The 22,968-nt window shown below is 44.5% G+C and overlaps 2 protein-coding genes and 1 pseudogene across 2 annotated transcripts; 1 reads left to right on the top strand and 2 right to left on the bottom strand.

Annotated features, from left to right (window-relative positions):
- Positions 1-4,836, bottom strand: part of LOC121499865 — an 86,003-nt pseudogene extending 81,167 nt beyond the window's left edge.
- A 2,936-nt stretch (positions 4,837-7,772) lies between these two features.
- On the bottom strand, positions 7,773-8,714 carry LOC121500078 (olfactory receptor 2B2). Its single transcript, XM_041771527.1, has one exon. It carries the CDS (start codon positions 8,712-8,714, stop codon positions 7,773-7,775), a length of 942 nt encoding a protein of 313 aa, XP_041627461.1.
- Positions 8,715-15,155: 6,441 nt separating this feature from the next.
- LOC121499864 lies at positions 15,156-22,139 on the top strand (the record flags this gene model as incomplete). The annotated part of the gene is given in 3 exon segments (XM_041771080.1): positions 15,156-15,165; positions 20,040-21,784; positions 21,786-22,139. Coding segments are annotated over 3 exon segments (2,109 nt in total), but the record flags the coding sequence as incomplete, so codon positions are not given.
- Positions 22,140-22,968: the final 829 nt, after the last annotated feature.

The following is a 22,968-nucleotide window of genomic DNA, read 5'->3' as shown; positions in this document are numbered from 1 at the left end:
AAATCCAAGCCTCTCCTGTTTTGAAGTACTACTTCTGAAAGTGAGGTGAGGGACTGTTCTAACTTAGAAACGGACTGCTCTAGTGTCCGTAGATCCTCATCTACAGCTGTTTGGAGTTCTATATAACGTTGTGAGCCCTGGATCAGAGCAGCTGCGCCAGTACCCACCCCAGTAGCGACCCCTAGTCCCAACATAACGGCTAAGGTTAGGGAGACAGGTTCGCGCCGAAAACGGGTGGGATGTTTATCATACTGATTTTCTAGAGTTTCAGCAGGGTGATAGAACACCCTGGGTATGATCTGCACCATGACACAGAAGTCGTTTGAGCTATTTAGAACCTTAGCCGACACACAGGGGGTGAGGCCTTTGTTGCATGCCCACCAAGTTCCCGGCTGGGGCACCAGGTAAGAGTCAGTCCCCAAAATCGGGGTGGTAGTGTTGCAGAGTCTCTGGTAGCCCCGGGGGGGTGTTCCTATGCAGGTTCCCTGTCCTGAAACTTCCGTAAGGGTGAGTTGTGGTTGGGAGTCGGGTGTGCATCCCTGAGTGCTAGTGATGTTATTATAGGTCCCTGAAATAGCAATTTCCTCATAATAAGGGGGGGGGGGGATGCAAGGCAGAGCCAGCAGGATTTAGTTACATCGGGGCTGGTTCGATTAAGGGCCAGGAATGCCCCTATGATAGATTAAACAGTCGTTGTCCCGACTCGGGTGACGACCGAGGGGTTGGAGTGACCTCGAAGTTAGTGGGTGTGGCACTCCCTGCGGCTGGGGCCGGGGCTGTTAGTTTAGCAGGAGCTCTTTGTTCCCCGAGGACCGCGTTAGGCCTGATTGTCCCGGGTCTGGGGATTCTATTTTTAGTTTAATTCTGAATATAAAACCATCATCTGTTCTTTCTTTGTATAACCTGAGTCCCCACGTATATCCATTGGCCCAGTCAGTAGCCCTTTTCCCGGGCTCCGTGAAGGATATCCGTGAAGGATATCCGTAGGGGATGACACCACCCTTGGCAGGGCCCATAATTAAGGGTTTTCCATTTGCTAAATGCCGGGTGAGTATAGTTAGCCTTGACAGTGATATAATCCCAGGAGGAGGAGGGCCTCCATTCTGTATCCCCCGTAGTTTCGCACCCCCAATTTTTACAATAGAAGTATTCCCCTCCTCCACAGGTGGGATTTAGCCTGCGATCTCTGTGGTACCCGGGACAGACATAAAAGGGAAGAGTGCTGAGCATGGCCCTTCTGTCAGGCGTGCCACATCCTCCCCATGGGTCTAATCCCAGTCGCCCTGGAGGGCTTTCTTGGTTAGGGGCTCTAGAGGTGTCGAAGTATCCCTCTAGGTCCCATGGGCTAGGGGCCCCTATGGTTAGCTTGCATAGGTCAGGATATAGGTTAGGCCACCAGGTTCCCACGGGGGCGGTCTTAGTTATAGACCAGACCTCGTCACCCCCAGACGTTAGTACCTGCCAGGTTAACATTTTGAGGGCATGAGGGTCACCTTTAGCGGAGGTGAAGAGCGCTAGGAGAGGTAGGAATATAACAACTGTCATTGAACAATTTTTGAAAGTCTTATCTTGAGCGGGTTTTGGGTGCGGTGGAGCTTCCATTGGAGTGGCTCGTCCGGTCCGTCCTGGCTGGCGTCAGCGGTGCTCGTTGATGGGGCGCGCTTGACGTGTGAGGCGTGGACCCAAGCAGCAATGCCGTCTACTTTTAAGGCGGTTGGGGTGGTCAGTAGTACAGTGTATGGGCCCTTCCAGCGGGGCTCAAGCGTCCTGGACTGATGTCTCCTGATGTAGACGGAGTCACCGATCTGGAACGGGTGTGGGCCGGTTGTGTCTCCGGGGCGGTAAGCAGCCGCAAGGGGTTTCCAGATCTGGCGCTGGATAATCTGGAGCGCCTTTAGCCTGTCCTGGCTTGATTTCGGTGAAGTCTACTTCCCAATTAGTTCCGGGTCTTTCTCCCCTCATCCTGGTTCCCTCAGGCATCTTGAGGTGTTTGGTATTTACCTTAGCACAAGGTACACAAGCGTCGGTTACCATTTCGTAGAAAGCTACTCCCATCGGTGTACCAGGTTGCTTCAGCATCTGGCAAAGGCTGGTCCGTCAAGTCCCCTCTGGTGCCATGGACTTCAGCTAGGATCTTTTACACAATCCTGTTCTGTCCTAGCCGCCAGGAGCAAATCATCCACGTACTGCAGGAGGACAAGGTCCGGATGGCCAACTCGGAAATCTGCCAAATCTCGATGCAAAGCTTCATCGAACAAAGTGGGGGAGTTTTTGAATCCCTGTGGCAGCCTTGTCCAAGTGAGTTGTCCTGAGAATCCCGTCTCAGGATCTTTCCATTCAAAGGCAAAAATAGGCTGGCTTTGAGAGCTTAACCTTAGGCAAAAGAATGCATCTTTTAGATCTAACACCGTATACCAGACATGGCTTGGGGGTAAGGTGCTGAGCAAGTTGTAGGGATTCGGCACCGTGGGATGTATGTCCTCTGTCCTCCAGTTAACCTCCCGTAAATCTTGTACTGGCCGGTAATCTCCTGTGCCGGGTTTTTTTTACGGGTAGTAGAGGAGTATTCCAGGGCGACTGGCAAGGTATTAAAATGCCCAATTGTAATAGTCTCTGTATATGTGGCCGAATGCCTTCTTTGGCCTCTTTGCTCATTGAATATTGCCGGATCGATATGGGGGTGGCCGAGGGTTTTAAGTTTATAATTATGGGTGGCTGGTTTACAGCTAGTCCCATTCCGGCCGTTTCCACCCAGGCCTGAGGGTAGTTAGTGAGCCATTCAGAATCTAGGGGCTGCACGGACGGTGGAGAGTCCTCGTGCAGCCGGTGTTCATCCTCTAGGCGCAAGGTCAGTACCTGGAGGGGCTGCCCTTCTGCGCCAGTAACAGTGGCCCCTTTTTGCTGAAAATGTATCTGGGCCCCTACTTTTGAAAGAAGGTCTCTGCCTAGGAGAGGGTAGGGGCAGTCTGGGACCAGTAAGAAAGAATGCGTTACTTGCCCAGTGCTCAGGTGGACCTTCCGTTCGGTTGTCCATCGATATAACTTGCCTCCAGTTGCCCCCTGAACCCAAGACGTTTTAGAGCTCAAGGGTCCTTTTGCCTCAGTTAAAACTGAATGTTGAGCTCCCGTATCGAGCAGGAAGGTCACCGGCTGTCCCCCCACTTTAAGGGTTATCCGAGGCTCAGGGGGGGGTTCCTGGCCCTGACACCCCTAATCTTCATCCTCTAGGGACAAAACAGGAATGGGCTTCTTTTTAGGTCCCTGCGTTTGGCCCTTCCTTGGGCAATCTTTAACCCAATGTCCTTTTTCCTTGCAGTAGGCACACTGGTCTCGTTCAACCCGTGGTCCTCTTTTGTCTCCCAGGTCCCTTCTCTGCCCTGACTTACTCTGCCCTGAGCCCTGTACTACGGTGGCCAGTATCCTAGTCAGCTCTTTATTACGTCTTTTATCTCTCTTATCCTCCCGTTCCTCTTGCTCTTTACGGATCCTTTCCTCCCTTTCCTCTAGGGTTTCTCGCTTGTTAAAAACCTTCTCTGCCTCTTTTACTAAGTCCTGTAAGGTGTACCCCTGAAGCCCCTCCAACCGTTGTAACTTATTACGAATATCCGAGGCTGACTGTCCAATGAAGGACATAATTACATCTGGTTGGCGGTCTTCAGCCAAGGGGTCAAAGGGAGTATACATGCGGTAGCCTTCTATTAACCTCTCCAGAAAACCTGCCGGTGTCTCATCTTTTCCCTGCACTATAGCACGTACCTTTGCCAAATTGGTGGGGCGACGCCCTGCCCCTTTGAGACCCGCTAGGAGTACCTGGCGATAGAGACGGAGCCTCTCCCTACCAGCAACAGTGTCGTAGTCCCAGGTCGGGCGAACCAAGGGGAAAACATCCTCGATTTCGTTAGGCAGCTGGGTCGGCCTCCCATCCGCCCCCGGGACGTTTTTCCGAGCTTCGAGGTAGACGCGCTGTCTCTCCTCCGTGGTGAGGAGAGTCTGCAGGAGCTGTTGGCAGTCATCCCAGGTCGGCTGGTGGGTCAACAGAATTGACTCAATTAATCCGGTTAGCGCCTGGGGGTCTTGGGAGAAAGTGGGGTTATGAGTTTTCCAATTGTAAAGGTCAGAGGCAGAGAACGGCCAGTATTGCATCTGGCCGCCTACTGATCGGAGGGGAAATGCCTGGGAGGTCCAGACGTCTTCCGACTCTCCCCCGCGCTCTCGTGGAAAGCGGAGGCGACTGGCGAGCGGGGGTGAAGCGAGGGGTTGCCCCTCTGCCCCCGTAGAGTCAGGGGAAGGAGCTGAGGGAGTGGAGGGAGAGATAGGGGCCTCCGAGCCGGGCGTTGGGGGTTGAGCATAAGGGGGAGGGGAGGAGTCCAAGAGAAGGAGACTGTCCTGGTCCCCTGGGAGCACAGGCGGCTCCTTAGGTTTTGGTTCAGGAGATTTTAGGGGGCAAAGGGTGGAGGGAGAGGAGGGACGGGGAATTGGGGGAGTGGGGCAGGGAGGGGGTGAGGGTCTCGGGCCCGGTCCCCCCTGAGAAGGGATGAAGCATTTTATCCAGGGGGGTGGATTCTTAGCGAGATCCTCCCATACTATGATGTACGGCACCTGATCGAGGTGTCCATTGGGTCCTGGCTGAAAGACCAGGGCCTTCACCTGCAAGATAATGTCAATATTAAAAGTTCCATTCCTGGGCCACCCGACGTTGAGAGTCGGCCACTCTGAGGAGCAGAAGGTGACCCATCTTCCTCTTCTGACTTCGACCGACAGGTTGTGTGCTCGGCCGGCGACTTCTTTCCAGTGATCTAGAGTGAGGCTTAAAGGGGTGGTTACAGTTTGCCCCATGGGTGTAGAGAAGAGGTGAGCGGTGAGGAGGAGGACAGGAAAGGAAGAAAAACACGGAACGAACAGACGCACACGAATGACAGGACTGGCGCGGCGGATTCAGATGGGAGCGGTCGTGAACAACGACCGTCCCCGAAGAGGAGGGAGTGCCGGGGCTCCGTTCCTCTTCCAGACCACTCCGGAGTCCGACTCCGGAGGGGGACCAGGGGTCTCGGGCACGTCTGCCTCCCCCGCTGGTCCAAATACAGAGTACAGCGTCCTGCAGGCACAATACAGACCCGGCACAAAACAGACCCGGCCAGTCAGACAAACGGACGAGACAGATATGACATTTAGCGAGCTCGGTCTTACCTCCTACCGGTCTTAGGATTGAGTCTGGGGCGTCTCAGATCCCGGACGAGCCCCCAGATGTTGGACCCTGGCTCACGGGTGCCAACGTGTCCCGGCGGACGCCCCAGAGACTCAGACCCCAGACAGGCAGATGCAATTAGCAAGAGGGTTTATTGAACGTTTGCGCAAACGGGCTCTCCGCCTCCGAGGAGGAAAAGAGCCCCGATTAGCAATTACAGGTATTTTTTAAAAGGCAAAAGGAAAGAAACCGCCTAAAGACAAAAGAACCGCGGGAGTCGCATAGCATCCAGGTTGATTTCACAGAGGGTCAACATGAACCTATTCAGGGACATTCCAATCAGGGTGTAGAGGGGAAATGGTTTTCTTATTGTAAACAGAATGCTTTCAGTTGCTAAAATTTCAGGAAGGCGCCTGGATGTGCTGCCTCTGGATTAGGGCTGGCCCTACTTACAAGGGGGGGGGGGGGATGTTTCTTCAATTTATGGCTTCTTTTATTTTTATTTCTGATTTCCATAGAATTATCAGTTATTATCAATTATTATTTCTCTCAGTTCGGTGTCACTTTTTTTTTTTTTATAAAGAAAAGCTTCTAGTATAGTTTATTGCTTTCGGTGTCACTTTTAATCTAGTAAGCCTATCATCTTTAAGTTCATACAAATTATTGATAAGTGCATATTCTGTTCTTTTAAGATTTTATTTATTTATTCATGAGAGACACAGAGAGAGAGAGAGGCAGAGACATGGGCAGAAGGAAAAGCAGGCTCCTCGCAGGGAGCCCGATGTGGGACTGTATCCAGGGACCCCAGATCACGCCCCGAGCTGAAGGCAGACGCTCAATCACTGAGCTACCCAGGTGTCCCATTAAGTGCATATTCTAGTAGGACAAGTGAATATAATTCATAGGACAACAGTGCTTTCCTTCCAGAGCGGTAGGGTTTTAGTAATCACCTTTTAAGGGAGGTTTTACAAGCAGATAGTGTAAATGCCACTTTTAGACAAGAGGCTTGATGACCCCTGAGCTGAATGCCAATAGGCTCATTCAAAATAGCCATAGGCCCTAACTAACCAACAACCTGGTTGGGCTACTTCCAACAAGGCACAGTAAAAAAAAAAGGGAACATTCCATACATTCCTATACCTCCCTCATTCTGCGCTGTAATTGTGGGTCCTCACGACTGCCTTGTGGCAGACAGTCTCTGCTTTGCTGTCCTGCCCTACCACTCCCTTGCAGTATATTCAATAAACTTCGTTCTGCCCTGGGTGTATCCTTTCAGTGCCGTGCTGCTGGACTCCCATCCAGTGGAGTCACCCCACAAATAGGAGCAAATAGGATTACTTTACCATCTTAGTCATTGCCGCTCCATATTATACAAACTGTGAGAAGTGTGCAAATTCTACTCAGAAATCGAGATCCGTGATATGTATATAACATTCTCTAACAATAATAGTCTAGTAAAATAGACTGTTAGTTTAGTATTTATTGTTCTAAATGAAACCAGAATGGATTCTAACTATTTATAGTATATAATTTAAATAATGTATTAAATACATCAACTTATATATTAAATATATCAACTAGTATATATATTAAATATTACTCATTATTTAAGGTAATAAGTGATATAGTACATAAAATAATATATTAAATAATATGTATTTAGATAATAAATATATATCATATACTTATTAATATATTTTAATATAAATATATACTTTAAAAATAATCACAAACTGATAATAAATATTTGTATATATATTTTGTATAAATTGTATTAAAGTTTGCCATTATATCATGTATTGAGTCAATTAGTGGCTCATCTTCAAAAACACAAAATGCCTCAGTTTCCATCACTCTAATTTCACTGCTATTCTTCACAATTCTTTAAAGGTCACTGACATCAAATTTGAGATCATATCAAAATTTATCTGTTAGTCCAGTATATTATTTTTTTTTATTTTTATTTATTTATTTATTCATGAGAATATTATTTATTTATTTTTTATTCATGAGAGACACACAGAGAGAGAGGCAGAGACACAGGCAGAGGGAGAAGGAGCCTGACGTGAGACACGATCTCTAGTCTCCAGGATCACACCCTGGGCTGAAGGCGGCCCTAAACCACTGAGCCACCCAGGTTGCCCCCATATTATTTATTTAGACTTCAAAATACAACTGTATTTTCTTTGGGGAATGTCCTCTCATACTTTATTCTTTTAGTGTCTTGCTTCCATTTTCCCTTTTAATTACATCTCTCACCGATGGAGAAAAAAGATAGGAACTTAGCAAAATTTATTTATTTTAAATATTAGCCCAGCAGTCTTTAAAGTGTGGTCCCCTGATCAGCATTACCTAGGCATTCGTTAGACATGCAACTTTCTAGCCCCCTTGTCACCCAGACCTTAGAAAACCAGAGAGGTTTGGGAAATAGAAATGAAATAAATTTTCTATCAATGACATTTTATTTGAGGAAGATCACTACAATAGCTCTTTCTAAGAGTAGTGAGAATAAGGCAACTTGTAGACAATTAAATTATTAAAATGCATAAACCTCAAGTCTTTCAGAAGGCCTATCATTTGGGCATTCCTATTTCTTGATTAAGAAGATCCTCAGAATCAACCTCCTAAATGCTCCCTTTACATCTTTGTTTCTTAGTGTGTATATAAGGGGGTTCAACATGGGTGTGATGATTCCATAGAAGAGGGACACCATCTTCCCCCGGTCCTTTGAGTTGGGTGATGGTGGTTGCAGATACATGTAGATAGCAGTGCCATAAAACAGTGACACCACAATTAGATGGGAGCCACAGGTGCCAAACGCTTTTCGCCGGCCTTTGGCTGACTGAATCCTCAACACTGCTTGGACAATAAAACCATAAGATATAAGGATGAACGTTACAGGTATTAGAAGGAACAGCACACTGATAAAGAATAGTTCAGCCTCGTTTGCTGTTGTGTCTACACAGGACAACTTGAGCAGAGCAGGGACTTCACAAAAGAAGTGATCTACTTCTCTATGGCCACAGAGAGGCATCTGAAGGGTCCAGGTGGATTGCAACACTGAGTTGCCAAAGCCACTGAGCCAGGATGCAGCCGCCAGCTGGAGGCACAGCCTTTGGTGCATGATAACTGAGTAATAGAGAGGCCGACAAATAGCTACAAACCTATCAAAAGACATGACAGCCAAGAGAAGACATTCAGTGGAACCCAAGGCCAGGAAAATGAAGAGCTGGGCCACACAGCCACCATAACTAATCACCTTCCTGGTGCTGCATATGTTTACCAGCATCTGTGGAACTGTACTTGTGGTATAGCAAAGGTCCAGGAGCGACAGATTGGTAAGAAAAAAGTACATAGGGGTATGGAGTTTGGAGTCCAGATAAGACACAAGAATTATTGCCAGATTGCCAAAGATAGTCAAGATATAGGAAACCAGGAAGACCACAAAGAGTGGGAGCTCCAGCCATGGTCGATCTGAGAAACCTAAGAGGATGAACTCCTGTGGAATGCTTTCATTTACCTGGTTCATGTTAAATGGTTTAGCATTTTGTTCCCTGAAATATAAAAATTCAGTAAGTTAATAAATGCATATTTATTTACTGCCAGTTGGTAACAATCATTTTGTAAATAATTTACATAAATTATAGACCGGTGGTATATTAAAAATACAAAAAATGTATTGATAAAAATATAAATACCTTTCCAACTATTTCAAAAGTGTTTCTGTATTTGTAACGGTGTACTAACAAAATGAATTTCAAAATCTTTAAAGCATATCATTAGTTGCTATGTTCATGGAAGGTATCCTTTGAGCTTTTGTCATTTTGCAAGTTTGTTATTCTATTTCTTTCTGCCTCAATACCTACTAGTAGGTAGAAGTTGGCATAGTTCTGGGGCACGGGGGTGGCTCAGTGGGTTAATAGTCTGACTTTTGGGGATCCCTGGGTGGCGCAGCGGTTTGGCGCCTGCCTTTGGCCCAGGGCGCGATCCTGGAGACCCAGCATCGAATCCCACATCGGGCTCCTGGTGCATGGAGCCTGCTTCTCCCTCTGCCTGTGTCTCTGCCTCTCTCTCTTTCTCTCTACCATAAAAAAAAAAAAGTCTGACTTCTGATTTTGGCTCAGGACTCAGGCTCAGGTCATGATCTCAGGATTATGAGATGAAGCCTAGCATCAGGATCTACATTCAAAGTCTGCTTAGTCTGCTTGAGATTCTCTTCCTCGCCCTCTGCCCCTCCCTTGACTCACTCTTAAATAAGTAAATAAGTAAATAAATAAATAAAATCTTAAGAAAAAAAGTTGGCGTAGTTCCTGACATTGGAACTTATTCTAATTTCTCCTTAATGCCAATGAGATTCTTTGTTTGTGAAAATTAGTTAAAATTGTTTCTTTTTTTTTTTTTAAATATTTTATTTTATTTTATTTTATTTTATTTATGATAGTCAGTCACAGAGAGAGAGAGAGGCAGAGACACAGGCAGAGGAAGAAGCAGGCTCCATGCACCGGGAGCCTGATGTGGGATTCGATCCCGGGTCTCCAGGATCGCGCCCTGGGCCAAAGGCAGGCGCCAAACCGCTGCGCCACCCAGGGATCCCAGTTAAAATTGTTTCAATCTCACCCTTCCCAATCTGAAAAAAAAAAATGTAGACAGAATCCAACAAGTTATCAAACACAATTTAAGGATCTATATCCTTTTACTTTTCTTTTGAGGTTTATTTATTTATTTATTTATTTATTTATTTATTTATTTGAGAGAGTGTGTGTGTTCAAGAGAGCACAAGCCAGGGAGAGGGAGTAGCAGGCTCCCACTGAGCAGGGAAGTCTACTCAGAACTCAATCCCCGAACCCTAGGATCACGACCTGGGCCAAAGGCAGACACTTAACTGACTGAGCCACCCAGGCACCCATACTTTTACTTTTAAAAGCTCAGAATTCATATAGGATTTTTTTAATAATAAGGAACTTGAAATCTGACAGACCTGGGATCCTACCTTGCCCAATGAGTCCCATTACCCTGGGAATGTTTTTTATCCTCTGATCTTCAGAGGATAAAATGATCCACAAATTATCTTCATTTGTGGTATGAAAATAATAATACTTTTCTAAGTTGTTTTGTTGTGAGGCACAGATGCACAACATTCAGTCTGGATGTTGTCCCCCAGAAACAGAGCAGTGTGGATAAAAGGAACTTTAGTGATTCTGGATCTCCGAGATGCTCAAAGAGGAATTACTTATGGTTTTTAGAACTCTAAATTTCCTAAGGTTACCCACTGAAAACTAGCTTCCCATTTCCTCCTTAACTCCAAACCATCAACCTAAATAACAGGGATTGTAGTAACCATCTGCTGTGAATAACAGGGATTGTAGTAACCATCTGCTGGCATAGTGCCTGGTGCATAGAAACACAGAAATATTCCAGAAAGGATGGTAGTGATATAGAAACTCTGAGATGGACAGAAGCTATTCAGAGCCCCGCATTTCCTGGAGGTGTGAATATGTCCATTCTACCTACTAAAAATGATTCATTCCAAAGAAAACAGGATTTTTGAAATTATTTCATTATTTTATCAATAACAGAATGTAAATTTTTCATTATTATTCTTGTTCATCAAAATGTTAGCAATGTATGTTTTAACTTTGTTTTATGTATGCTATTACACTATTCCCCCCTAAATATCCTCTCTTGCTCTCAGTTGATAAAGTTGAAATACACAGTCACAGATATAGATATGAAATGATGTTCAAATGTATCTTTAAGTGAAAAAAGTTCACTTAAAGTTCACTTAACATTTATGTAGTATGATCACATTAATTAAAAAAGAAATTGTATATATAATATGTTATAAATTTACATATATAATCACATACATTATATGTAATATACACAGACTCTACACAAGTACTACTATATGAATTAAAAGTTACCTTGAAGAACACAGGAGAAAGCATTACCCCTGGGAAATGGGGATGAGTTAAAGTAAAACAGGCCTTATGTGTGAGTTTAACTGTTTTTTTGTTCTGATTTTAATAAGCAGACATTACTCTTGCGATATATTTTCTTAAATATCCCCACTTACCAATTTGCTCTCTATACTTTACTCTCAGACTGGCTTTGCTTTAGTTTGAGACTTTGATCTTCATGAGGGTACAAATTTTCATAAAAAATTTTTTTAACTGCTCATGCTTTCTTAACATTAAGTCTAATCTGCCAGGAGCTTCTCCAAAAAATGTGTGTGGGGGTGGAAGGAGGTGTATTTTGTATCTCATTGGCCAAAAAGTGTTTCCCAGGAATGGAAGGATCAGGCAAAATAGTAAAAATGGCACCAAGAAATACAGATTTCACATACTTGACAATTTCCTTGATTTCTACCACTGTTGAACAGATCTCTTTAAGTCCATATAATTGGGGGTGACTGAAATGTCTGTTTCCCTGGGACTGCTGAGTTCCCTCCTGCTGTCCTGACTCTAAGAAAGGAGCTTCCGTTCTCAGAAGTGTCCCTCTTTGACAAGGTGTAAATTCTCCTGCACTAGGATACCAAGGAGTGAAACAGGAGGTATGTCATCACCGAGGACAGGGGATGTCATTTTTCTCCTTCACATAGGTCAGCGGCCCTCGCTGGCCAGCCCTAGACCTGATGTTTCATTGAGAGCTCAGCCAGAGACGGTAACAGCCTTTTGTGCGGAAGATTACACGATGGAATTCTTTCTTAATCCACTGACCCCCCTCCTCTGAGATTCAGTACCTACAAGATAAACTGCTTTTATCATCAATATTATAACTTCCTTGTTTGTGCATTCTGTCCTATGTAACACTGTCCCAGGCTTTCTGTGGTCAGAAAGGGCACAAGGACAATTGGAATAGACACGGAATAAGAACAAGGGCCAAGAAGTAATTATGAGAAGGAGGCTGATAGATTTCGGAGTACCAAATGCTTATATTCTCCTTTACTCATTTTTTTTTTTTACACGTTTGCTCATCTTCCAAACACATAGTAACCTCAAAGGTTTATCCACTCTTAAAAGCATATCTTTAGATTAAATAGTTGTGATATCATTTAGTATTTTTAGAAGGGTTCCTGCTCCCGCCCTGCCCCCCCCCCCCCCCCCGGGAAAAGCAGTTATTAGATGGACAATATTGCATGAATGAACACAAAGAAAACACCTTGAAACAATTTAAACCATTTCTAGGGGATCCCTGGGTGGCGCAGCGGTTTGGCGCCTGCCTTTGGCCCAGGGCGCGATCCTGGAGACCCGGGATCGAATCCCACGTCGGGCTCCCGGTGCATGGAGCCTGCTTCTCCCTCCGCCTGTGTCTCTGCCTCTCTCTCTCTCTGTGACTATCATAAATAAATAAAAAATTAAAAAAAAAAAAACCATTTCTATATTCCAGGAAACGTTATTCTTTTCATGACAAATCCCTTTTATTATCGTATTTGTTTCCAAAATAATGCCATATCATTGATTCAATTTCTCTTTCTTTCTTTTTTAAATTTATTTTATTTTATTTTATTTTAAAGATTGTATTTATATATTTATGAGAGACACAGAGAAAGAGAGAGGCATAAGGAGAAGCAGGCTCCCTGCAGGGAGCCCAATGTGGAACTCCATCCCAGGACCCAGGGATCAGGACCTGAGCCAAAGGCAGACACTCAACCACCGAGCCACCCAGGTGTCCCCAGCATAAGCCTTCTGTCTGGATTCTGCGCCTCTATGCTTGGGGTTGACTCCTTCCCCAAAAGAAGGCACTTGTGCGTGCATGTCACCAAAACCAATTGCAGGCCAACAGAAGGTATCAGCATAAATTGCATATCGGTTTGTTATTACTCTGATTTTCAGATTTGTATTTTTACCTTATTTTATCTTTATTATTTCTTTCAGGTTTTATTCATGTTCTGTGAAGCACATTGAGTCAGTGGACTGTCTTCCAGCTCTGCTCTAAAATCCCCATTCCAAGCTGTGAAAGTATCAGCAGTATATTTGGGGAAGGAAAATCTATACAGTTGTATTAGTTAACATCTAGCTCAGGGCTGTCAAACAAAACTTAAATGTAGCCTATGTCATTTTCATTTTAAGTCTTACCATCCTTCTTTCCTGTCTCGGTTCTAGATAATTAAATACTTTTAAAGGATACTAAAGCATCAAGAACACAAAACAGATATGAGCTTGGTAACTATTGTAGAAAGTTTTAAAAACACCATGGGGATGACAGGGAGCAAATCTTCAGAGCTTGCCCTTCTCCTCTCCAGCTAGAGCTGGCCCAGAGCATATATGACTTTTGGTTTTTTTTGTTGTTTTTTCTTTTTAATTTTTATTCATTTATGATAGTCAGAGAGACAGAGAGAGAGGCAGAGACACAGGCAGAGGGAGAAGCAGGCTCCATGCACCGGGAGCCTGACGTGGGATTCGATCCCGGGTCTCCAGGATCGCGCCCTGAGCCAAAGGCAAGCGCCAAACCACTGCGCCACCCAGGGATCCCCCATATGTGACTTTTGAAAACAAAAGTCAAGCAGTGCAGGGAAGCTTGTCCGTCTTTCAAAAAATGAAAATGTATGGAAATGCATCTCATCTCTGTGGCTTTGAATGTTAACTTTTATAAACTATTCTAGCTCATCCAATTTGTAAAGCTAAATATAAATTTCAATTCACAGGACAATTTTTTACTTAATGAAATAAAGTCTTATGGAATGCTTCCTAAAATTTTAGACTGTCTTCTTCCCTACTTTGCTCCCTCAGTATATTCCTACTGTAGGTCACACCCTAGGAAGCCTGGTAGTTATGTTTCAAGGCCACTGTATATTTTCCCTCTAATATACTTTTATTGCCTCAAAATTCATTATTTTCACACATTCATTATTTCACACATTCCCAGTCTCAGTCTCACAGACTTCCTCCCCACACGTGCCAATCTGTGTTCGGTGCTGCTGTGCCAAATGATTCTCCTGAAACATACTCTTCTCTAAAACAGTATCTCCATCTGACGTGAGCTGACTAAGTCCTCCAAGAGGTTTTAGGCAATTTAAATTCTGATTCATATTCTCAACGTTAGGATTGAAGTATTTGTTATTAACTAAAACAACCAAACAAAAACCTAGGAAGTTCTTACCTGCATCTCTGGACTTATATCAGATATGCTCCTGATTTCCTGTTTACATATATGCCAGGTGCTTGCCATTTTGGCTAATACCTAACAGATCACGGAATAGATCCCTCTGCTTTTGAGTAAAGCCATATTGGCAGCATCTCAGAGTAATGTCATTCTGACTTTGAGTGGCAAGTATTCAATTGGGCAGAAAAACAGAACATTTTGATTTTGAGAGATACCAAGGGGGATCGGGAAGGGAGCACATGTGAGTTGAAACCTAAGTTAACGGAAGGAGAATTTTAGAAACAGCCAACGGAAAAGAAACATATTCAAAATAGCATTATATATAAAGGTTAATAAAAGCTAAAGTGGAATGAATCATATTTTTCTAGCAGATAATTTCTAGCTGAGATGTGAAATATAAACAATCTATGGAATGAGTGCTTAGAACACTCAAGTTTTACTAAGTAGAAGTCATACTCAGGATGTAAGTATATTATAGGATTATAGTCACTAGGTATATATTACCAAGTAATACAAAATAAACTTAGTAATTTTTTTGAAATATATTCTATTTACCTCCATTTTAAGCACTGGAGATAGATCAATTTAACTTTGTGTCCAAGAAGGCTTGAATTTAAGTAGAATTAAAATTCACAGATACGGTGACATCTTCATGTTGTTTAGTTGTGTAACCGATTTTGATGAAATTCATTCAGCTTCTTTTAGTTATACTCCATATAAGCCATGAGGTTTGCATTCAAAGTTAACTAGAAGATAAGGACGGAGTATCACAGATGACCAGAATATGGTGTTCTGGCATCAAATCACTTGGAATTAGGGCATCAGTTATTATTTTCAGAGGTTGTTTTCTAGCCAGTTTTGCAAAATGGATAAAAGTATGTATGGTGTACTTTATCAATATTGGTATTTGTTTTGGTTTCTGGCAGAAATCTCAAACACTGAATTGCAAAACTTTTCCCCCATAGTTTATAGTAATTAACCATGTACCCAATGGGAAAAGAGAGAGAGATCTTTGAAGTGGTATTTCTCTTTGCTCTTGATTTGCTCAGCAAACTTCCTCTAGAGAGCAAATCCTCAACTTATCCTAAAAGAGAAGTAATGACAATGGGGACTTGAGTATCTAAGAAAGTTTGATTTTTTGCTGTTGAATTGGGATTTGTTTACTTCTGTCAGCTACTCATTGAGTTCTCTAAAGGCATGCAATTACTACTATCAGGAAGGAAATCTTTATTCCATGTGTAAATTCTCTAAATAGACCTCTATTTAATTTATCTTAAGAAAATTGTTTATTAGCTTGATTTGTTATACATTTTACATAAAGTAGTTTTAAAAATTAACATAACGCCAATATATCCACCTTATCTTTCATGGATTTTAATATTTCTAGGCTTACTTACTAAACTATTCTTCAATTCAAGATTACATAGATTATCTTGTAAGATTTAATTTTTATATTATAATATTTAATCCAGCCAGAATATATATTTATTATTTATGTACCATAATATGCAGACTCATTGCACTTTCTTCTCTAGGTGAATAGATTTGGAAGACACGTATTTATAATTCTGAAAAAAAATTAAGATCCATTAAGTAGACAAAACCACAAACTTTTAACAAATTTGAAGAAACCACCTGTCCCCCACTACAAGTAGAAATAGGAAAATAACAAATTATAGGCATTAACAATGTAGAGATTAAGCAAGTCCAAATGACCAATATAAAAAGTAAATATGACCAAATTCTCAAGCAGAGAAATATATATTAAAATAACAATAGTAAAACTCTTCAGACTCACTTACCTGGAAGCATAAGAAGAATTGAATTCTATTGCTAATGAGAATGAAAGAAAAAAGGCTACTCAAGGATTACCAGTGGAAATTCAAAGTGTTAAAGGCTTTCTGGGGAAAAATACAGCAATGACTTCTAAAAACTACATATTCTCAACCCTGTTCTGTCACCCCTCAGAATATCTCTCATAGAAAGAAATCAAACATGATATAAGAAAAAATGAACATTAATGTTTGATGTAATGTTTTCATGGTCAAAGATGGAGAAAAATATAGGGTCCTTTGATAGAAAAGTCACTAAATAATTAATATATCCACAAATTGGGAAATATTCATCCATCTACAATAAGCAATGATGGCTCTAACAAACGGCTGGGAGATGTTTTCCTGAGGTATTGCTGAATGAGCAAACAAAAGTGCAAACAACGCACATGACATAGTTCTAATTTTGTAAAATAATGATTTAAAACACCTTAAATATGATTTTTAATGTATTGTCTGTATGAGATTTTATAAGAAAGTATATTTGTTTTTCTCTAGAATAATAGCAAAGACTATTTCTTAGGTAATTCACATTAGTAACCTAGAGATAGGCAGAGAGCAATTGGTAGAAGAAGAAGAGGAGGAAGCACCTGAAGAGAAAATGGAAAACAAATAAGATTCTGTATATATTTAAACATTTTTCGAAATCAATAGCCGTGATTACTTCTGGGTAGAAGGAAGGATGGGGATGGTTAGAGAAAATTTGTACTACTGTATGAATTTTTTTGTTATACTTTTTTAACAGTCTGTAATTTATTTTTTTTAACAGACTGTTAATTTAAATGAACACAATTACAATTTTAAAAAGAAAGTAAGCAAAGGACTAAAGAAAATATAAATAAAAATAAGTATTTATTCTGCAGAATGGACGAAGTGTATACCAATTGAAGTTGTTTCAGAAATCCTTAAACATAGAAATTACCAAGAAATGCTCATTTATCCAGGTCCTGAAAGTGGGGAATGCTCTGCTGAAGTTATCATGAGACAGATGCCCCCCTGTCCTTTGAAAGGATTATTTCCTCAATAATCCTGTGATTATTGCTATTGATTGCCCTATGAGAGTGATTTGTTATCTCCATAGATATGTAGATGTTGAAGCAGGCTTGGTGAGGTCCAAACAAAACGTTTTAGAAACTGGTTGCATGATAAGAAACTCCTACTTTAGTTCATTTTTGTTTTATTTTTCCTCTGGCATTTTACCCAGAGTCACATGCTTCCCTTCTTACCAGGAATCTTACTCCCTTCTTTTTTCAGGAATCTGCTTATTTGCATAGCATTCTTCTTTTGCTTGGGACGAATTTCTGTAACAATTTTTTTTCTATGTTATTCTCTGACCATCCAAAATTTTTTTTAAAATTTTTTATTATTATTATTTATTTATGATAGTCATACAGAGAGAGAGAGAGAGAGGCAGAGACACAGGCAGAGGAGAAGCAGGCTCCATGCACCGGGAGCCTGACGTAGGATTCGATCCCGGGTCTCCAGGATCGCGCCCTGGGCCAAAGGCAGGCGCCAAACCGCTGCGCCACCCAGGGATCCCCAAAACTTTTTTAATGGAAGATATATTATACAGTTGGTCCTTGAACAATGTGAGAAGTTAGGGGTGCCACCCATGTCCAGTCAAAAATCCACACATAACTTTTGACTCCTTCTAAATTTAACCACTAATAGCCCACTGTTGACCAGAAGCCTTGATAACATAAACAGCCCCTTAACACATATTTTATATGTTATATGTATTATACACTGTATTCTTACAATAAAAGCTAGTGAAAAGAAAATGTTAAAAAAATCATAACAAGGAGAAAATACATTTACTGCACTGTACTGTATTTTATTGAAAAAGAATCCACGGTTAAGTGGACCCTACATGTTTCTTTTTTTTTTTTTTTTAATGATTCTATTTATTTATTCATGATAGACACAGAGAGAGAGAGAGAGGCAGAGACACAGGCAGAGGGAGGAGCAGCTCCACGCAGGGAGCCTGATGTGGGACTCAATCCTGGGACTCCAGGATCACGCCCTGGGCAGAAGGCAGGCGCTTTAACCCCTGAGCCACCCAGGCTGCCCCCTACATGTTTCAAACCCGTTGTTGTTCAAGGGTCACCTGTTTTAGGAATAACTATAGTTGCAGCAAATTACTAGGAACATCTTAGCATTCTAATTGCTAGTGTTGCTTCTAAGCCATTCGTGCACAGAGCTAGGTTATTATAATTTATAACTTATGATTTCATATTAGCCCCAGATGATGTTATCTTCCGGCAGACAAGGCTCATCTTTTGTTTTGCTAGGCAGAGTGAGGTGTTGAGAACATTCATCCTGGTAGGATCCAAACTGAGTCAAGACAGAGCTACCATATTGGAAAGTTTTGGCCTATCTTTCAGGATTCCTGTGAATTTATTTATTTATTTATTTATTTATTTATTTATTTATTTATTTTTAAAGATTTTATTTACTTATTCATGAGAGACACACAGAGAGAGAGACAGGCAGCGACACAGGCAGAGGGAGAAACAGGCTCTATGCCCGGAGCCCCAAGTAGGACTGAAGAAACATCCCCCCCCCCCCCTTGTAAGTAGGGCCAGCCCTAATCCAGAGGCAGCACATCCAGGCGCCTTCCTGAAATTTTAGCAACTGAAAGCATTCTGTTTACAATAAGAAAACCATTTCCCCTCTACACCCTGATTGGAATGTCCCTGAATAGGTTCATGTTGACCCTCTGTGAAATCAACCTGGATGCTATGCGACTCCCGCGGTTCTTTTGTCTTTAGGCGGTTTCTTTCCTTTTGCCTTTTAAAAAATACCTGTAATTGCTAATCAGGGCTCTTTTCCTCCTCGGAGGCGGAGAGCCCGTTTGCGCAAACGTTCAATAAACCCTCTTGCTAATTGCATCTGCCTGTCTGGGGTCTGAGTCTCTGGGGCGTCCGCCGGGACACGTTGGCACCCGTGAGCCAGGGTCCAACATCTGGGGGCTCGTCCGGGATCTGAGACGCCCCAGACTCAATCCTAAGACCGGTAGGAGGTAAGACCGAGCTCGCTAAATGTCATATCTGTCTCGTCCGTTTGTCTGACTGGCCGGGTCTGTTTTGTGCCGGGTCTGTATTGTGCCTGCAGGACGCTGTACTCTGTATTTGGACCAGCGGGGGAGGCAGACGTGCCCGAGACCCCTGGTCCCCCTCCGGAGTCGGACTCCGGAGTGGTCTGGAAGAGGAACGGAGCCCCGGCACTCCCTCCTCTTCGGGGACGGTCGTTGTTCACGACCGCTCCCATCTGAATCCGCCGCGCCAGTCCTGTCATTCGTGTGCGTCTGTTCGTTCCGTGTTTTTCTTCCTTTCCTGTCCTCCTCCTCACCGCTCACCTCTTCTCTACACCCATGGGGCAAACTGTAACCACCCCTTTAAGCCTCACTCTAGATCACTGGAAAGAAGTCGCCGGCCGAGCACACAACCTGTCGGTCGAAGTCAGAAGAGGAAGATGGGTCACCTTCTGCTCCTCAGAGTGGCCGACTCTCAACGTCGGGTGGCCCAGGAATGGAACTTTTAATATTGACATTATCTTGCAGGTGAAGGCCCTGGTCTTTCAGCCAGGACCCAATGGACACCTCGATCAGGTGCCGTACATCATAGTATGGGAGGATCTCGCTAAGAATCCACCCCCCTGGATAAAATGCTTCATCCCTTCTCAGGGGGGACCGGGCCCGAGACCCTCACCCCCTCCCTGCCCCACTCCCCCAATTCCCCGTCCCTCCTCTCCCTCCACCCTTTGCCCCCTAAAATCTCCTGAACCAAAACCTAAGGAGCCGCCTGTGCTCCCAGGGGACCAGGACAGTCTCCTTCTCTTGGACTCCTCCCCTCCCCCTTATGCTCAACCCCCAACGCCCGGCTCGGAGGCCCCTATCTCTCCCTCCACTCCCTCAGCTCCTTCCCCTGACTCTACGGGGGCAGAGGGGCAACCCCTCGCTTCACCCCCGCTCGCCAGTCGCCTCCGCTTTCCACGAGAGCGCGGGGGAGAGTCGGAAGACGTCTGGACCTCCCAGGCATTTCCCCTCCGATCAGTAGGCGGCCAGATGCAATACTGGCCGTTCTCTGCCTCTGACCTTTACAATTGGAAAACTCATAACCCCACTTTCTCCCAAGACCCCCAGGCGCTAACCGGATTAATTGAGTCAATTCTGTTGACCCACCAGCCGACCTGGGATGACTGCCAACAGCTCCTGCAGACTCTCCTCACCACGGAGGAGAGACAGCGCGTCTACCTCGAAGCTCGGAAAAACGTCCCGGGGGCGGATGGGAGGCCGACCCAGCTGCCTAACGAAATCGAGGATGTTTTCCCCTTGGTTCGCCCGACCTGGGACTACGACACTGTTGCTGGTAGGGAGAGGCTCCGTCTCTATCGCCAGGTACTCCTAGCGGGTCTCAAAGGGGCAGGGCGTCGCCCCACCAATTTGGCAAAGGTACGTGCTATAGTGCAGGGAAAAGATGAGACACCGGCAGGTTTTCTGGAGAGGTTAATAGAAGGCTACCGCATGTATACTCCCTTTGACCCCTTGGCTGAAGACCGCCAACCAGATGTAATTATGTCCTTCATTGGACAGTCAGCCTCGGATATTCGTAATAAGTTACAACGGTTGGAGGGGCTTCAGGGGTACACCTTACAGGACTTAGTAAAAGAGGCAGAGAAGGTTTTTAACAAGCGAGAAACCCTAGAGGAAAGGGAGGAAAGGATCCGTAAAGAGCAAGAGGAACGGGAGGATAAGAGAGATAAAAGACGTAATAAAGAGCTGACTAGGATACTGGCCACCGTAGTACAGGGCTCAGGGCAGAGTAAGTCAGGGCAGAGAAGGGACCTGGGAGACAAAAGAGGACCACGGGTTGAACGAGACCAGTGTGCCTACTGCAAGGAAAAAGGACATTGGGTTAAAGATTGCCCAAGGAAGGGCCAAACGCAGGGACCTAAAAAGAAGCCCATTCCTGTTTTGTCCCTAGAGGATGAAGATTAGGGGTGTCAGGGCCAGGAACCCCCCCCTGAGCCTCGGATAACCCTTAAAGTGGGGGGACAGCCGGTGACCTTCCTGCTCGATACGGGAGCTCAACATTCAGTTTTAACTGAGGCAAAAGGACCCTTGAGCTCTAAAACGTCTTGGGTTCAGGGGGCAACTGGAGGCAAGTTATATCGATGGACAACCGAACGGAAGGTCCACCTGAGCACTGGGCAAGTAACGCATTCTTTCTTACTGGTCCCAGACTGCCCCTACCCTCTCCTAGGCAGAGACCTTCTTTCAAAAGTAGGGGCCCAGATACATTTTCAGCAAAAAGGGGCCACTGTTACTGGCGCAGAAGGGCAGCCCCTCCAGGTACTGACCTTGCGCCTAGAGGATGAACACCGGCTGCACGAGGACTCTCCACCGTCCGTGCAGCCCCTAGATTCTGAATGGCTCACTAACTACCCTCAGGCCTGGGTGGAAACGGCCGGAATGGGACTAGCTGTAAACCAGCCACCCATAATTATAAACTTAAAACCCTCGGCCACCCCCATATCGATCCGGCAATATTCAATGAGCAAAGAGGCCAAAGAAGGCATTCGGCCACATATACAGAGACTATTACAATTGGGCATTTTAATACCTTGCCAGTCGCCCTGGAATACTCCTCTACTACCCGTAAAAAAAACCCGGCACAGGAGATTACCGGCCAGTACAAGATTTACGGGAGGTTAACTGGAGGACAGAGGACATACATCCCACGGTGCCGAATCCCTACAACTTGCTCAGCACCTTACCCCCAAGCCATGTCTGGTATACGGTGTTAGATCTAAAAGATGCATTCTTTTGCCTAAGGTTAAGCTCTCAAAGCCAGCCTATTTTTGCCTTTGAATGGAAAGATCCTGAGACGGGATTCTCAGGACAACTCACTTGGACAAGGCTGCCACAGGGATTCAAAAACTCCCCCACTTTGTTCGATGAAGCTTTGCATCGAGATTTGGCAGATTTCCGAGTTGGCCATCCGGACCTTGTCCTCCTGCAGTACGTGGATGATTTGCTCCTGGCGGCTAGGACAGAACAGGATTGTGTAAAAGATCCTAGCTGAAGTCCATGGCACCAGAGGGGACTTGATGGACCAGCCTTTGCCAGATGCTGAAGCAACCTGGTACACCGATGGGAGTAGCTTTCTACGAAATGGTAACCGACGCTTGTGTACCTTGTGCTAAGGTAAATACCAAACACCTCAAGATGCCTGAGGGAACCAGGATGAGGGGAGAAAGACCCGGAACTAATTGGGAAGTAGACTTCACCGAAATCAAGCCAGGACAGGCTAAAGGCGCTCCAGATTATCCAGCGCCAGATCTGGAAACCCCTTGCGGCTGCTTACCGCCCCGGAGACACAACCGGCCCACACCCGTTCCAGATCGGTGACTCCGTCTACATCAGGAGACATCAGTCCAGGACGCTTGAGCCCCGCTGGAAGGGCCCATACACTGTACTACTGACCACCCCAACCGCCTTAAAAGTAGACGGCATTGCTGCTTGGGTCCACGCCTCACACGTCAAGCGCGCCCCATCAACGAGCACCGCTGACGCCAGCCAGGACGGACCGGACGAGCCACTCCAATGGAAGCTCCACCGCACCCAAAACCCGCTCAAGATAAGACTTTCAAAAATTGTTCAATGACAGTTGTTATATTCCTACCTCTCCTAGCGCTCTTCACCTCCGCTAAAGGTGACCCTCATGCCCTCAAAATGTTAACCTGGCAGGTACTAACGTCTGGGGGTGACGAGGTCTGGTCTATAACTAAGACCGCCCCCGTGGGAACCTGGTGGCCTAACCTATATCCTGACCTATGCAAGCT

This window comes from Vulpes lagopus, chromosome 10 (genome assembly GCF_018345385.1).
Source record: "Vulpes lagopus strain Blue_001 chromosome 10, ASM1834538v1, whole genome shotgun sequence".
In the NCBI taxonomy this organism is placed as follows: Eukaryota; Metazoa; Chordata; class Mammalia; order Carnivora; family Canidae; genus Vulpes; species Vulpes lagopus.
This window is presented reverse-complemented; position numbering and strand designations above follow the sequence as displayed.

Bases quoted from the DNA above. Each gene is read 5' to 3' on its own strand.
- LOC121500078 (XM_041771527.1), bottom strand. From the start codon at position 8,714: ATGAACCAGGTAAATGAAAGCATTCCACAGGAGTTCATCCTCTTAGGT.